At 37.1% G+C, this 16007-nt stretch overlaps 1 protein-coding gene across 2 annotated transcripts; it reads right to left on the reverse strand.

Moving 5' to 3' along the window:
• Positions 1 to 767: 767 nt before the first annotated feature.
• On the reverse strand, positions 768 to 15417 carry LOC306858110 (serine/threonine-protein kinase BRSK1-like; the record flags this gene model as incomplete). 2 transcript variants are annotated; one of them, XM_079398507.1, is made up of 19 exons in its annotated part: positions 768 to 949; positions 1023 to 1112; positions 3751 to 3952; positions 4641 to 4764; positions 5533 to 5581; positions 6448 to 6727; positions 7684 to 7744; positions 7835 to 7985; positions 8629 to 8726; positions 9517 to 9681; positions 9916 to 9947; positions 11870 to 12016; positions 12202 to 12270; positions 12371 to 12404; positions 13036 to 13152; positions 14264 to 14404; positions 14526 to 14611; positions 15138 to 15232; positions 15333 to 15417. In XM_079398507.1, the coding sequence occupies 19 exons, from the start codon at positions 15415 to 15417 to the stop codon at positions 768 to 770; spliced, it is 2208 nt and encodes a 735-aa protein (XP_079254633.1). The 2 variants fall into 2 exon arrangements, with proteins under 2 accessions (XP_079254633.1, XP_079254632.1); XM_079398506.1 differs by having other exon boundaries at positions 768 to 970.
• Between the last annotated feature and the right edge of the window lie 590 nt (positions 15418 to 16007).

The following is a 16007-nucleotide window of genomic DNA, read 5'->3' on the forward strand; positions in this document are numbered from 1 at the left end:
GATCAGGCATTAGGGGCTGAAGCTTGCCGTTATTTAGCATGCAGCATTTCTATGGAGAGTGAAAATGAACTTGTCTGTAGATAATGACACAGGGCTGGTGAGCAACGGTAGTTATTTACGGTCATAAAATCATCATGAGTCTGTCCGCTCAAGGAGGTAATCATGTTTTAAAAGATTCAGCATGTGCAGCTTTGTTAAACTGAATCTTTTGTAGCTTATTGATTTTTATTGCATATGACTGAGCAGACTCTTGGTGCTGATAGCTTTTGGATCTGGATCTCTACATCTTTTCTCGAAGGATAAAAATTCAGACTAAATTGGTCTAACGTCTCTGTTGCTATAATTACTCGATTGCTGAAACGGATACCAGGCCTGTAAGGAACAGATGGTGTGCTACCCCCAACCGAAACCTTTCCTTTCACGAATGTCATTATAAACTCAAGTTTTGCACATTACATCCAAATCACATGAGAGAAAATACAGCATAAATCAAAGCATTGTCCAGGATGATAAATCAAAGACGTTTCAGAAGAATGTTTGGAGGATCCCAGGAGTTTATCTGCCTGTTCTTGCTTTGTTGCAACCCATGTTCTTGCACAATGTGTATCAGTATTTGGTTTCATTAGACTTTCAAAAAGCTCCTTTAAAAACACATTTTACCATCATGCTGTTCTGAGGTGAGAAGGGGAGAAGGAACGTTTGAGTAGTTTAGTCTCGTATCATGGCTCATATCTTGACAGACTGCTGATTTTCACAACATTTCTCACTCAGGGTTGTGATTGTGTTCCACTGGAGGAAAGTAGGTGGGTTCTTTCTCTTCCCGACCCCCTGCGCTGGAGTAAAACCCCGCCCTCTCCACGCTCCACCCACTCGCAGCGGTCGGCTCCACCCTCTGAGCGCCGGGAGTTCTGTCTGGTTGGTGTTCTAGGAGGGCGACCGTTCTTCTCATCTAGCGTTGGACAAAAAAAGGCTATGGAAGAGTGGAAGCATGCTGGAATAATTCATGATGTGTCCGTTCTTACCTGAAAGAGTTTGCGCCATGGGCTGATTGTGAGCACTGAGCAACTGGGCTTGAATCGTTTCAACAACTCGTCTAAACCTGCGACTTGGACCTAAAAAAATCAAATTCACACACACATACTCATATAACTCTGAAATGAGGTATGTGATGAATGGAAATCATTTCCATGTTAAAGGCTTATGGAATAATATTGTATCTGACACTTGCTATTTATTATTTATCGTACTTTTTATTACAATCAAAGTCTTATGAATATTTAAATTTAAAAACTGAAATACTGCTCACTGAAAACACATGTTGTTTGGTCAAATAACTTTTGTTGTAGTTCCATTTAAATTTGAAAGGAAATGATTTCCATTATAAAGTCTAATGTATATAATCATACTTTATATGAAATCAAAGTTTCATGAAAATTGTTAAAAACATTTTCTAGAAAAATGCATTAAAATAGAAAATGTACAGTGCCTTGCGAAAGTATTCATACCCCATATTTTTTTTCATGTTTTGTTATGTTGCTGCCATATGTTAAACAGCTTTAAATTTACTTTTTTTCCACATCAATCTACACTCCATACACCATATTGACAAAGCAAAAACAGAACTGTCACATCGTCATTAATGTATTAAAAATAAAAAACTGAAATAAGTACATTGCATAAGTATTCATACCTTTAACTAAATATTTAGTTGAAGCACCTTTACAGTCTCAAGTGTTTTTTTTGTTTGATCATGTGACAAGCTTTTCTCATCAGCATTTGTCATTCTTCATTGCACATTTTCAGGTTTCTCCATAAATATTTGACTGGGTTTAATCCCAGGCTCTGGCTGGGCCACTCAAGGACATTCACAGAGTTGCCTTGAAGCCAATCTTGCTGTGTGTTTAGGTTCATTGTCCTGTTGGAAGGTGAACCTTCTGCCCAATCTGAGGTTCTGAATGCTCTGGACTGGGTTTTCATTAAGACTATCTCTATATTTTGGTGCATTGAGCTTTCCTTCTACTCTGTTGAGTCCCTCAGTGCCTGCTGCTGAAAAACAGCCCCACAGTATGAGGCTGCTACCAGCACACTTAACTTTTGGGATGGTACTCTGCAGGTGATGAGCAGAGCTGGTTCCCTTCAAACATGATGCTTAGAATTGAGGCTCATCAGACGAGAGAATCTTGTTTCTCACACTCTGAGGGTCCTTTAGGTGCTTTTCTGCAAATTCCAAGTGTGATTTATTTTGTCTTCACTGAGGAGAGGATTGAGTTTGGCCACACCGCCATAAAGCCCAGATCGGTGGAGTGTTGCAGTGATGTTTGTCCTTCTGTAAGTTCCTCCTATCTGCATATACCGGTATGATCATGGAGCTCAACTAGAGTGACCATCAGGTCCTTGGTCACCACACTAACCAAAGCCCTTCTCCATCAATTGCTCAGTTTGGCCAGGAGGCCAGCTCTAGGAAGTCCTGGTTGTTTCAAACTTCTTCCATTATGGGTAACAGAGACTACATGCATTTGTGACCCTTCAATGAAGCAGAATTTTTGACCCTTCAATGAAGCAGGACACAGACCTGTTTCTGAGCTCTACAGACAGTTCTTTTGACCTCAGGGCTTGGATTTTGCTCTGATATGCATTATCAGCTATTAGACCTTTTATTAAGACGTGTGCCTTTGCAAATCATACCCATTCAATTGAATTTGCCACAGGCAGGTTAACTTCACTCAAAGTGTAGTAACATCTACAAGCAATATGAATGCTCCTGAACTACATTTACATTTATGCATTTAGCGGACGACTTACAGTGCATTCAGGCTATACATTTTTTATCAGTATGTGTGTTCCCTGCGAATTGAACCCATGACCTTTTGCACTGTTAACGCAATGCTCCACCACTGAGCCACAGGAACACAGGAATTTAAATTGCCCCAGAAAAGGGTTGAATATTTATGCAATGTAATTAAGTTTTTATTTTTAATAAATTTGCAAAGATGTTAAAAACCTGTTTTTTTTTGCATTACCATTATGGTGTATGGAGTGTAGATCAATGTGGAAAAAAAATAATTGAAAGCAGTTTAACATAAGGCAGCAAAATTACAAAACGTGAAAAAAATGAAGGGGTATGAATACTTTCGCAAGGCACTGTAAGGTTAAAAGTAACAAATGTAAATATTCAGTTACATTTAATTGAAATGGAAACAATTTTCATGTTAAAAATCAATGGAACACTATTTTATCAGTGGCTATAACAGTTATATAACAATTTCTATAGTCATACTTTTTATTAAAATCAAGGTGTCATTAACATTTTTTAATATTTTTAGAAAATATTTAAAGTTCTGCAAAAAAAAAAAAAAGCACTAAAATAGACCAAGTTTAAAAGTAGCACGTGTTGTTTATGCAAATTTAAATGTGCTATTCCATTTAATGGAAATAATTTAACGCTAATGCAACCACTGTATCTTACACTTTCTATAATATTTATAATAGTGTTTATAATGCTACTTTTTATTAAATTTAAAGAACATTTTTAAATATTTTAATAATATTGCATATTGCTTCCAAATTCTGCTACATTATGCATAATAATAATAATGCATTAAAAATGAAATGCTGGCCAATGTAAATTTGAGTGAACGATATTTCATGTTATATTTTGTTTCTATACCATAACGCTCTGATACACTTTAATGGAAGTGAACAATCAAACCATTACCAAACTCATTTACAGCAGATAGAAATTCTTCTCACCTGATATGAGGCTAAAAGTTACACTGTAGATCCCATAATCCTTCTGTCCGTCCCTGTCTCTCTCCCGCTCTCTTTCCCCCTCGGAGAAGGAGATGTCTACCTGGAATTTGACGGGTTTCTGGAAGACAGATGGACCTCCAGAAGTCTTATACTCGGCTCGGAAACTCGTCTGAGAGATTACGCTGTGACTGAGAGAGGGAAGCTGAAGACAAACGCAAGAGAGAAAGAACTGTTCCTTACTGCTGTATACATTATCAATGTGTCGTCATCTTCACTTATTATGGGTGAATTTGGACTTGTTTTTGTCACAGTTTATGGTGGCAGTATTTGAGTTGCAGAATACAGTTGTGTTATTTCTTTAGCTACATAGCACAAGAGTGGGACAGCAACATATTTGAGTTATTTTTGCAAAATGATCAAATAATGCATTTTTATATCTTATTTTTATATGCATAATATTTCATAGATATTTAAAGAGCTAAACTGTTTTCAACTTGACAATGTCTTCAAATTGTGAGATGTGATGCAACAATAAACTGCATGAATACATCCTGTATAACGTTCCCAAAATGGTTTGCTGTGGACTGTAGGTTATTTTTAATGTTATTTTTAGTCACAGTAATGTAAAGTCTTACAATATCTTCACATACACAATATTGCTATACTCAAAATTACAAATATGCTGAAAATATATTGATATATTCAAAAGATCCCTCTCTCTCACTTTATATAATAAATTAATTTAGCAAGGATGCATTAAATTTATCAAAACTGACATATTCACAATGTTGCAAAAGATTTCCAATAAATGCTGTTCTTTTGAACTTTTCCATGTATCCATGTAGTTTATTAAAATGCTTAATCATGCACAGATCAGCTGATAGACTCACAGAGAGGAAGGCATGGACGATATCTGCTTTAATGGAACTAAGAGGTTTGTCTCTGATGACCACAAATATCTGCTCTTCTTTCTCCAGACTGATGAAATTCCCAAACCAGGACCTTTTAGCCAGCCTGTCGGACCACAAACACAGACAGACACTTGGATAATCTGTAAAACTCATCACAGTGATGCAGCACACTGAAGAATTCAAAGCTGGAGATCATTATCGTTAATATTTTTCCCTGAATAGCACATGCAAGTCGCCATGACGTCTATGAGCACTGTCATCTGGCACATTTCATTTTTGGGATCTGCAGGATATCACTTAAACATTCCTTGTTGGATGTTCGACACTGAAGAGCTGTTTGCAACATATATTAAGAATGTATGTGAATTGAATTGAGATGTTTCTTTTTCATATGCAAATTGGGTTTAACTGAAAGGCACAGTAGCAAAAATGGTCAGAGATGAAAGGATAAATTATTATTATTTATGCAGAAAACACTTTTCCTAACATTATACTGTAAGTAGACCTCAGCAAATAAATTTTACATTTACATTTATTCATTTTAGCTGACGCTTTTATCCAAAGCGACTTACAATTGCTATATATGTCAGAGGTCGCACGCCTCTGGAGCAACTAGGGGTTAAGTGTCTTGCTCAGGGACACATTGGTGTCTCACAGTGGATTCGAACCCGGGTCTCTCACACCAAAGGCATGTGTCTTATCCACTGCGCCATCACCACCCCACCCCACACCACCCCAAATTAATGAAATGTACAACATACAGTGAGGCCTTTAAAATAGAATGCAATGCTTTCCAAATGACTTTTCCATATTATTTGTCAGACCTCTTGGCAATATACATGTGCTTATTGTGTTGGCAAGTGTTTCTTACTCTGGGCTTGATTCTGGTGTTAAACTGGACATGTCCTCTGAGGTTGGCACTGTTTGGAAGGTAAGAGAAAGAATGAAGCATAAATCGAATACAACCTAACATTGATTAAATTAAATTATTTGACAATTATTTTATATTTCAGAGGTTTTCATACTGAGATCCAGAGATCCCCGAAGGGCTGCAAGCAGTGTTATTATAGTATCGTATATTATTATTTATTTAAAAAAAAAAAGGCTATTTTGAAATATATTTAATTTTTTATTATTTTTTATTTTTACTTAATGTTTTTGTATTTTTTTGGTGTTTTTGTAATATTTTTTTATTAAATATGTCTATATATTTATTAATTTTTATTTATTAGTTTTAGTTATTTACTTCAACTTCAACTAGAAATGTTATATTGACAACTAACTGAAATAAAATCTAAAACTATTATATAAAACATTATATAAAATCTATTTTTTTTTAAATATTTATTTCAGTTTACATTTATTATATTTCAAGCAACTATTTTTTTTTATGGTTTTGTTTTAGTTTATGTTAATGATAATAACCCTGGCTGCAAAGTGACCTGCAGAAAAGGTCATAGAAAATGAAATGCATTTGTAATCAATCAATCAACAAATAAATAGACTTTAATTATTATGTTTCATTCTGATTTTCAGGGCAATAAATTATTTCATTCTATTGACAGCCACAGTTTGATGTTTTTCTTCAAGTGAGCACATCTAAAAGCACCCTAATAATAGAATTAGTAATGATTCAATATCAGCTTAATAAAAGGGAAAAATATATAATATAATATAACATTCTTATTTATCATCAAAAATGGTTCTTTAGGTCTCCGTGGCATCAGAGCATCAACTCCTTCTCTATTTGATGAAATACTTAAAAAGGAAAGACATCGGCGCCCACCCTGCATCTTGCGGCGGTGGAACCGCGGCGACCCCAACAGGTTGTTCTTCAGTGAGTTGAGGCGTGTCCTCCAGTGGGCGGAGCTACTGGCCGTCATGCCGCCGCCTCCCCCTGGACTAGAGGGTGGGGTCAAGGAGAGTGAGCCCACGCCCACATTTCCTCCCTCGGCTCGGGAGGAAGAAGAGGAAGAGAAGGAGGAGGGTGGGGTAGCAGTGGGGGGGTGGGGGTGATGCACGGGGGTGCCCAGCGGGGTGGGCAGGGGAGAGCCCTGAGGGGTGACCTGAGACATGGGATACAAGCTTTTAGTCACCGACTTCAGCACCGCAGATGGAGAAGGAAAGAAGAGGAAACGGGGAATGGACGACAGGAGGGGGGAAGGGGAGGGAGAGCGGGAGGAGGAGGAGGGTAAGGGGAGGGACTTCATGGACTGGAGTTGGGGGCGTTCGGGTGTGGTTTTAGATGGAAGCGTCTGTGTTTTGGGTTCATGCGATCGGTTGGGACGAGCGACGGTGCTGCCGCTTTCCGCTTTGGTGGCGGCAACTACCTCCGGCTCGCTGAAGGTAAAGACAGGGCTCTGATGGGATAAGGAGGAGCAGGAGGAGAAGTGGGGTGGAAGAGTGAAGGCCGTGGCAGATGGAGAGAGAAACAGGAGTGAAAATGAGCAATGGCAGGTGATACGGCTTTAGTGCACAGAGATGGTGTACAAGGATGTGTGTGTGTTCATGTGTGTCTCTAGTATACTTCAGTATTTGACGCAAAATGACGCAAATTTTTCACAAGAACAGAACCATGTGTACTGCATGCGCACCACCCGATTTTTGTAACCATGCATACTTTGTACGCATAGGTTACACATGCGCATTGAATTTGTTTTGCATTAATCAGTTGTTCCACAAGGTGGCAACATTGTCCTGGGCTGTTGTACACATACACATTACACATGCAAAGCTACTGCATTTACTTTAAACTGAGCCACTCCGAGATGCTGAAAACACCTGATCATGAGCTGCTTGTGTGAAAATGAACTCTTAAACACGCAGCACAACCGATTATACACTTATTTAAAATACACACTATGGTGCGTGTTACCTCACTATTCAAGTGAGTACTCAATATTCAAGTATTCTGTATCAATAAAAAAAATCTGTATTTTTGACAACACTTCTGCTGAGTGACTCATTTTTTGGGTGAACTTTCTCTTTAGTAGATAAAAAAGGTTGACAGACAGGTACTTACCCTGGGACTACTTAGAGGACTAGATGAGAGACCCGTTGATGCTCCGCTTACAGATCGAGATCTATACAGGAGTGTGGCAGTCAAGAGTCAGTAGTGCTAAATTCCAAAGTTCCATATATGCATGAAAATGAGAATGCGACTGCATGCGTACCTTTGGCTGTGCGTGGAGGTGTCCAGCGCTCTGCGCGGGGGTGTGGGAGAGCCCTGCTCCGTCACACTCAGCACCTCCAGACTCTTCCTCTCTGGCCGGCAGCGGCCGTGACGCGTCAACATGGGCGAGTCGACACGCTTCCGTGGAGGGTCTATATAGAAATACAAAACACAGAGTTTACAGAGCGGTGTGCCTGTAGCTCAAAACAGTAGAGTATAGCTCTAGCAACAGCAAGGTCATGGGTTCAATTACCAAATAATTATTAAATTATTATTGCATAAATTCTGTACATTCTTAAAAATAAAGGTTTGCAGCGAATGCAATAGAAGAACCCTTATCGGTTTCCCAAAGAACCTTTCAGTAAATAGTTTTTAAAAGATCCATTTTTTCGGATAAAAGTGTCTGCTAATTCTTCCTCTGCTAATTTGTATAAACTGTGCTTTATTTAACTGTGTTGGGGAAGTCGTGGCCTAATGGTTAGAGAGTCGGACTTGTAATCCAAAGGTTGTGGGTTCGAGTCTCGGGCCGGCAGGGATTGTAGGTGGGGGGATTGAATCTCCAGCGCTCTCTCCACCTCAATACCACGACTGAGGTGCCCTTGAGAAAGGCACCGAACCCCCAACTGCTCCCCGGGCGCCGCAGCATAAATGGCTGCCCACTGCTCCGGGTGTGTGTTCACGGTGTGTGTGCATGTTGGATGGGTTAAATGCAGAGCACGAATTACGAGTATGGGTCACCATACTTGGCAGTATGTCACTTCACTTCATGAACACTCCAGGGAAAAAGACACATACCAGTGTCATTTCTGGGAGGAAGATCCTCATCCTCATAGCTAGGATAGCGCTCTTTACGGTCTAACAGGAGATAATAGATCATCTTCTCCTGGTTATCTCTGAGGAAAAATGCAAGAGATAAAAGAGAGAAAACAATGTTAACCCTATCAAGCCTATTTGATATCTACATTTCTAAGGCCTCAAAATGATCAATATGAGCAAAACCTTGCTGAAAAACCTGTACACAATTTGCTACATGCCTTCTGTCATCTGACTGATAAATTATACTTTTTAAAGCAAGTAAAAGGGGCTTTAGTATAATTGTAAAAAGGCAATGCAGTGAAATCTTTAAATTGATATAAAATAAAAGGAAGAATTATAGTGTTAGTAATATTTCAAGATGAACGCATGGCCTGAAGCAACTTAAGTGTACTTTATTATCTATACTACATTTAAAAAATCATGTTAAAAAGGAAGTATCAAATATGATCATCAGGCTTTTGAGAAACATTCATTTGTTCATCTCTCAATCATATTGATTTGCATTATATGTTTTGTCCCCAACAATAAAAATATTGTTCATCAAACTACGCATTTAAATATCATCGACTAAGCTTCTGCACTGAATTGCATATTTGCTCAGTTTGGGTTTAGTTTATTTTTTCCCTCCTTAAGTATGAGATCCATATTTATTCATACTATACGAGTCATTAAAAGCCTAATGTATCAAATATGATGCTCTTTTTTGTTTGTTTTTATATAAGGTTCAATACACTGTTCCATTTAAAAAAACAATCTGATTTTATATCGTAGCAACATCAGGCTTGACAGGGTTAACGATTAACTAGATTTTTATGTTTTCTGAATGAAAAATGCACATGATGCAAAGACTGCTGATGTTACACTCACTCTTCACACTGCAGGTCTTGGGTCAGTTTAACCCGATCCCTGAAACAGCCCAGAGAATACATGCTGTCCAGCACATCTGGGTCCAGCTCTGTCAGAGACAAGATCCGTCCCATGCACACTCGCCTCGGGGGCGGCTGCTCCGGACACGGCTCATTGCGTCCAGCTCTTCATCACACACAAACAAACACACATATGAATCTCAGCTGCTTGCACAAATCATCTACAATTTTGGCTGTTATTAAAGACGCAAGATGAAATAATTTCATATCCTTTCAATACAAACAGAGATTTAGTCATGAAATTCCTCCATAAACACACATAATACACTGAATCTCTGTAGATTGACTGCAGTGACAGAGAGAATATAAATAATCAGCAACATAAATAATCAATACTTACTGATACCAAGCATGTTTCTCGATGGCCTCTAGCTGCAGAAGGACAACAGATGGTGTATTTAAATGAGTCTGTTCACAGGCAGATGGCGATACAAAACTATAAGCTGAAGCTTTTTGAAAATCTGAATCAACTGCTGCACAAAATGATTCACTATTATAAAGGTTTTCAAAACAGCTGATCAAAATGGTGTAAATGCAATAAGAACTCTAAGTGCAAATAGCTATAGATTCTATTTACACTATGTTGAAATAACAAGATTTTTTGCTATTTATACTACTTATTTAAAATAGTGGCAATTATCTGCACCTCAGTATTGTAGTACATTATAAAACAGTATGCAATAATAACGAATTGAGTGTTAATTATAGTTTTAATTCAAATTATTAAATGAATGCCACCTTATTGGGACAATAAAGCCCTCCCTACATCTACCCTAACCCTACCCGATACTTTTATTTTCAACTTTTTTATTATTTCCTTCATTTGTATTGAAAATAAATGCCTTTCTAATGTGATATGAGGTTTGAAAAGGGGGGAAAAAGTTCGACAAAAGACTCGAACTCGGGTTGATCGCGTCAAAAAGAACACGCCTTACCATCTACGCCACTGCAACTGATGCTACACTTTCATCTTTTTTTTTTTTGATTAACCCAATCACACGTTAGTGGGTGGAGTTAGTGTAAATAGCCTTTGCCAACAAGGCGGGCTATTTGCACTTAATGTAAATAGACACTCCGATCATTAGATGCCCTTTAATGACATGATGAAACCAAGCTTAGTTTGGTGGAATTACTTGACTTGGCCAGTTTAATACACGCTTCAGACCATTGATTCAAAATAAATGATTGCTGTTCTTTTGAACTTTCTATTCAAAATCATCATGGTTTACACAAAAATATTAAGCAGCAACCGTTTTCAACAGTGATAATCAGAAATGTTTAATGAGTAGCAAATCAGCATATTAGAATGATTTCTGAAGAATCATGTGACACTGTGATGCTGGAAAATCAGCTTTGCATCAAAGGAATACATTTTAAAACATATTTAAATTGCAACCACAATTCAGACTCAAAATATCTCAAAATTGCAAGATATAAACTCAGAATTTTGAGATAGGTTCACATAATTGTGAGATATGCATGCAAAATTGTGAGATATAAACTCGCAATTCTGAGAAGAAAAATTCGAATTGTGGAATAAAAAGCTCACAACTACGAGAAAACATATTTGTGAGATAAAATGTCACTTTTTTTTTTTTTTTTTGGCAGAAACAAAGAAACAACGGAATGATAAGATTTAAATGCAGAATTCAGAGAAAAAAGTCAGAATTCTGGGATGTAAACTCAAAATTGCGAGATGAAATCTTGAAATCGCGAGAAAAAATCTCAGAATTCTGAGTTTATATCTAGCAATAATTCTGAGGAAATATAAACAAAAAATTTAATTATGAAACATAAATTACAAGGGAGGAAAAGTCTGAAGTGTGAGATAAAAAGTCACAATTATCTTTTACATTTTTTTACTCCATGGTAGAAACTGGCTTCCTCAAAAAACAGTTTGTTTAAATTGTAATAATATTTCACAATATTGCATTTTTTTCTGTACTTTTTATTAACTATATGCAGCCTCGGTGGACATATGAGACTTTACTCAAAAACATAAAAAAAATGTACCAATCCTAAACTTTTGTAGTGCAGATACTTTCAAAAGTAATAAACATAGACCTAAATCCATAAAACAGCTAAGTTAATTAAACTTTGACATGTTTATAGCTCACTAACCACCACAGTAATGAGGGCCTGAAGGCAAGAAGCCACAGTACATATGTACAAATTATCTATCCAGGATCATTCATTTGCAATATTTTTGCCAAGCGTTTGCTTCTGCATTTCTGTACTTGTGTAGTATGTTTCTCACCACATCCAAGCAAACCTTAATCACAGTACTCCCTCACCGTGAGTCTTTTTTCAGGGTTGACCTCGATCATGCCCCGCAGCAGAGCCTGGCAGTCGGGTGGGATGAAATGGGGCATGTGGAACACTCCACTCTTCACCTTCTCCAGCAGCTGCCGCAGGTTATCGTGGTCGAAGGGCAGCGCACCCTGAGGAGAAGCGGACAGAAAGTCCCAGATACAAAGACGCAGATGGTAGTGACATGCAAGGAGTGTCTCAGTTATTTGCTTAACAGCCTATGTGCTAAAAACGAGTAATAAGTGATAAGTGGGGGAAAGTAAAATGCTCTCTGACAAGCTGAGAGAAACAGAGGGAGCTGAAGCGATTTCCTCACCACTAGCAGAGCGAAGAGAATGACTCCACAGCTCCATACATCAGCCCGTCGGCCGTCATATTTCTCACCCTGCAGTAGAAACCAAAGGTTGTAGTAAGGTCAGTGGTTCACCTTCAGACAGAATGATGCTCTAAAAGATACAGGTTACTTTATAGATCTATACACCTACCCTGATAACCTCTGGACATGCATAATGAGGAGATCTGCAGATAGTTTGGGAAAACAGAATATGGATGGGTGTGAAAAAGTATAGTTTGTTTAAAATAACATAGCTGTTTCATTTACAAACAAATCTGTGGCATTTATTTAAATTTGGGTCAAATTTAGGCGAAAATGCAAAAGCACACCCCTGAGCTTAAGAGGTTAAATGAAACTGAAAATATAATTATACAATAAGGAAGCTGTAGTAAGTTGTGAATAATTATGTTAGTTGCTAGTTCAGAAGGTTACAGATGTTTTATAGCACCTCTTATATGTCAAAAGGTCAAGGGAATTTTTTTTGTTTTTGTTTCTCAGTTCATGACCCCTTTGGCTTCTCAAACCAAAATGTATTTATATATTACTGAACAAATTCACTTATTAACTTCCATTTGAAAAACAATGTCTAGTGGCTACGTATGACATTTTGCTATCTAATTCAATGCCATTCATACATTCTTAAGTGTGCTTTAGTGTTCAAAACCTGTATATTTACTTTAACATAACTGAAAACTGCATTGATCAGTCAGCATACAGTATCAGAATTATCCATTTCATATTGCAACGCATGTAGCTTTAAGTGCAATAAAGCAAACAAAAAGCATTATAATACTCACACGCATACACAATACTCACCCACAGCTTGTCTCTAGCAGATTGTCTCCCACCTGTAGTGAGGCCATGCCAAAGTCTGCAATCCTGATATTGTTCCTCTCATCCAGCAGGAGGTTTTCTGGCTTCAGGTCTCTATGACTACAAGAGCACAGAGGACAACCGGCTCTGAACATGTCGTTCACCAACAACCCTCCACAGAAAACATACTTTGGAAGATATATAGAGTCTATTTCATTTATTCTTGTCTTTGACAATGACATACACCTGTATCATCCTAATTTAGAGACTAGACTTATTCAAAATGCCTAATCATGTTGAAAACAAACCATTATCAATAACTGTGTCAGTAGGGTTAATAATCACTGCCCATTAAAAAATTTGATTTGATTGTTAATTTTTCCAGTCCCAAATTATATAATGCAGTGGGTTTTTTTTTTTAGGGTTTTTTTTAGTATTGTTTACATTCTGTTATTGCTAATGGTAAGATTTCAAATGATATGTTATTCTTTATTTTCAGTTTCCAATTTAATTTGAGCTATTTTTTTATTCATTTTATTGCATGTTTTTGTCATATTTATTACAATTTATATTTATTCTTTAAAATATTTTATTTATTAGTTTTAATTTAGTTAAAAATAAGATTACTTTTTAAAAATGACTTTTCAATTGAAGTTACAAAGATATTATTTATGGTTTTTAGTTTTAGTCAACAATAATAACCCATGATGTTCAAACATATACAGTATATTTAATTGGTGAAATACTCAAGGCGCAACATAGTTTGTAACAAAGGAAATAAAAAAAATCAAGGTTTTGGATCAAAATCATGTAGATATTAAAAGTTTGGGGAAAAGGCCATATGCAAATTTGTGTCACCATATTCAAAATCAACTGAACACCCATTCAAAATAACCACCAGCGAATGCTTTATTCTTCTGTTTTATGTTTGATTTTAGTGCACTATAACTTCAGTATAAGCTACATTTGTGAGTGTAAGTATATTTTACAAATAAATCTAATTTGTGAGGCAGTCAGCATGGAACCACTTTGCACATATTTTGATTACAATCACCTTACTGAAAATCATAAAGCTTCTCAAAAAATGTGCTCATTTATTGTCATGATCTAAATCAGCTTGCATTAAGAGTAAAAATAAAAAGAAATGTCCTTTCTCATTCTTACTGACTACTTACTTACTACTCTCATTTCTATTTAGAATTGTGTCTGTGTGTGAGTATTTGTGTCTTACCATATGGAGTGACTATGACAGAAGTCCAGAGCAGATATGATTTGTCTGAAGAACTTTCGTGCCTCTTTAGGCGTCAATCTGCCCTTCTTCACCAAATAGTCAAACAGCTCTCCTCCTGAAACATGCTCCAGTACCAAATATCTGCATGATTGGAGCCAGAGAAAGAGTGCAAAAAATGCTTCAAGATAGGAACAAATGACAAGCAGGAAGAACAATGCTGAGTGAAGCCTGCAAGAAAGCATGTAAAAGTGTGGTAACTCACAGGTATTTGCTATTCTCATAAACATCATGGAGTTTCAACACGTGTGGATGTTCAATCAGTTTTAAAATAGCAATTTCTCTCTCCACCTGATTGAATGAGAAAAAGGAAAAGATCATATTTACCACTCTTTATTTATTATCTACTTATTATCTTTATAAATAGCAAATTCTGATATGAATAAAGGAGTTTTACATTAGCAAGAGCATACCAAAATGTCCAGTGTTCCCATGGTAATACTAAAATGTCATGTAAATACCATAGTACATGAATATGTCAGGTTATTATACTTAACTAAAATCATTAAAACACATTATTGTTACTTAAAAATAAAATAAACGTTACCGAAAAAAACGAATAAAAATAGCAAAAACATGACTAAAACATAAACTAAAATGAAAATGGATAATACAAAAAAATGTAATCAAAATATTAATATAGAATCTCATTGATAGTGGATTATGGTAATAATCATGCCATCACTGTCATAGAGACACATAATACATTTATTATAATTTAACTTAAATATTAAAAGCCTGTTTGTAATTATTATTAGTGACTGTGCGAGACTTTACAAAAACTACAGCATTAAAAAAATTATTATTCTTTCTTTACCTTCATCAACACAGATTCGGAGAGTTTTTCTCTGTTGACTATTTTGATGGCTACTTTTTGGCCAGTGATGCAGTGAATCCCGAGCTTCACCAGACCTACATTGACATCGCAGACATGCACAAGACAGTTCAGCACAGACAAATGCTTTGAAAGGAGCGGAAATTACAGACAATCTAATAAACAACGTCTCCTTACCTGTCTGGCCTTTCCCGAGAGTCTTCTCCAGTCGATAGGGCCCCACATACTGAGCTGCCTGGGTCAATGACAGCTCCTTAGACATAGTGGCGGCCTGGCTCCTGTTAAACTTGCTACTGCATGCAATATTATCACAGCGCACCGTCTCTGAGTTGAGTTTTTCTAAAATAGTCTCCTAAGGGTCTGCAACAACCCGGAAATATATCCATGCTGAGCTCAGGGTTCCCTAAAATCTGTCTTTATTATTCGGAACTCATGTAGATGAGAGGAAAGATGCCGATGGCAATGCAAAGAAACAGTCAGGTCCACAGAAGCAGACTAATTCATAGCTCCGCTAATCAAAGCCACCCTTCTCAATCGATCAGGCTTTTCGTTCCCAGTCATTACAGAAAGCCAGGTCCTATTAGTAAGCTCCTGTTTCTAGATGTATCTACCAGCTGGCCATCACCTCATGACAAAAACACCATTTAGAAACTCCTCCTGACTAGTGTTTGTAAAATATAAGTGAACACAAGCCTTCAGCACACTTGTGCTAGGCCTAAATCCCAGGTAAAGGAGCCAGAATCTCACCATTTGCTGTTAAACAACCAGGTGCATCTATTCCCGTTTCACACTGAGCAAGACAAGCCAAAAGAGCGGTGCGATCGCGTAAGGAGATCCAGGTCGCATCACTGT

This window comes from Barbus barbus, assembly GCF_936440315.1.
Source record: "Barbus barbus genome assembly, chromosome: 38".
Taxonomy (NCBI): domain Eukaryota; kingdom Metazoa; phylum Chordata; class Actinopteri; order Cypriniformes; family Cyprinidae; genus Barbus; species Barbus barbus.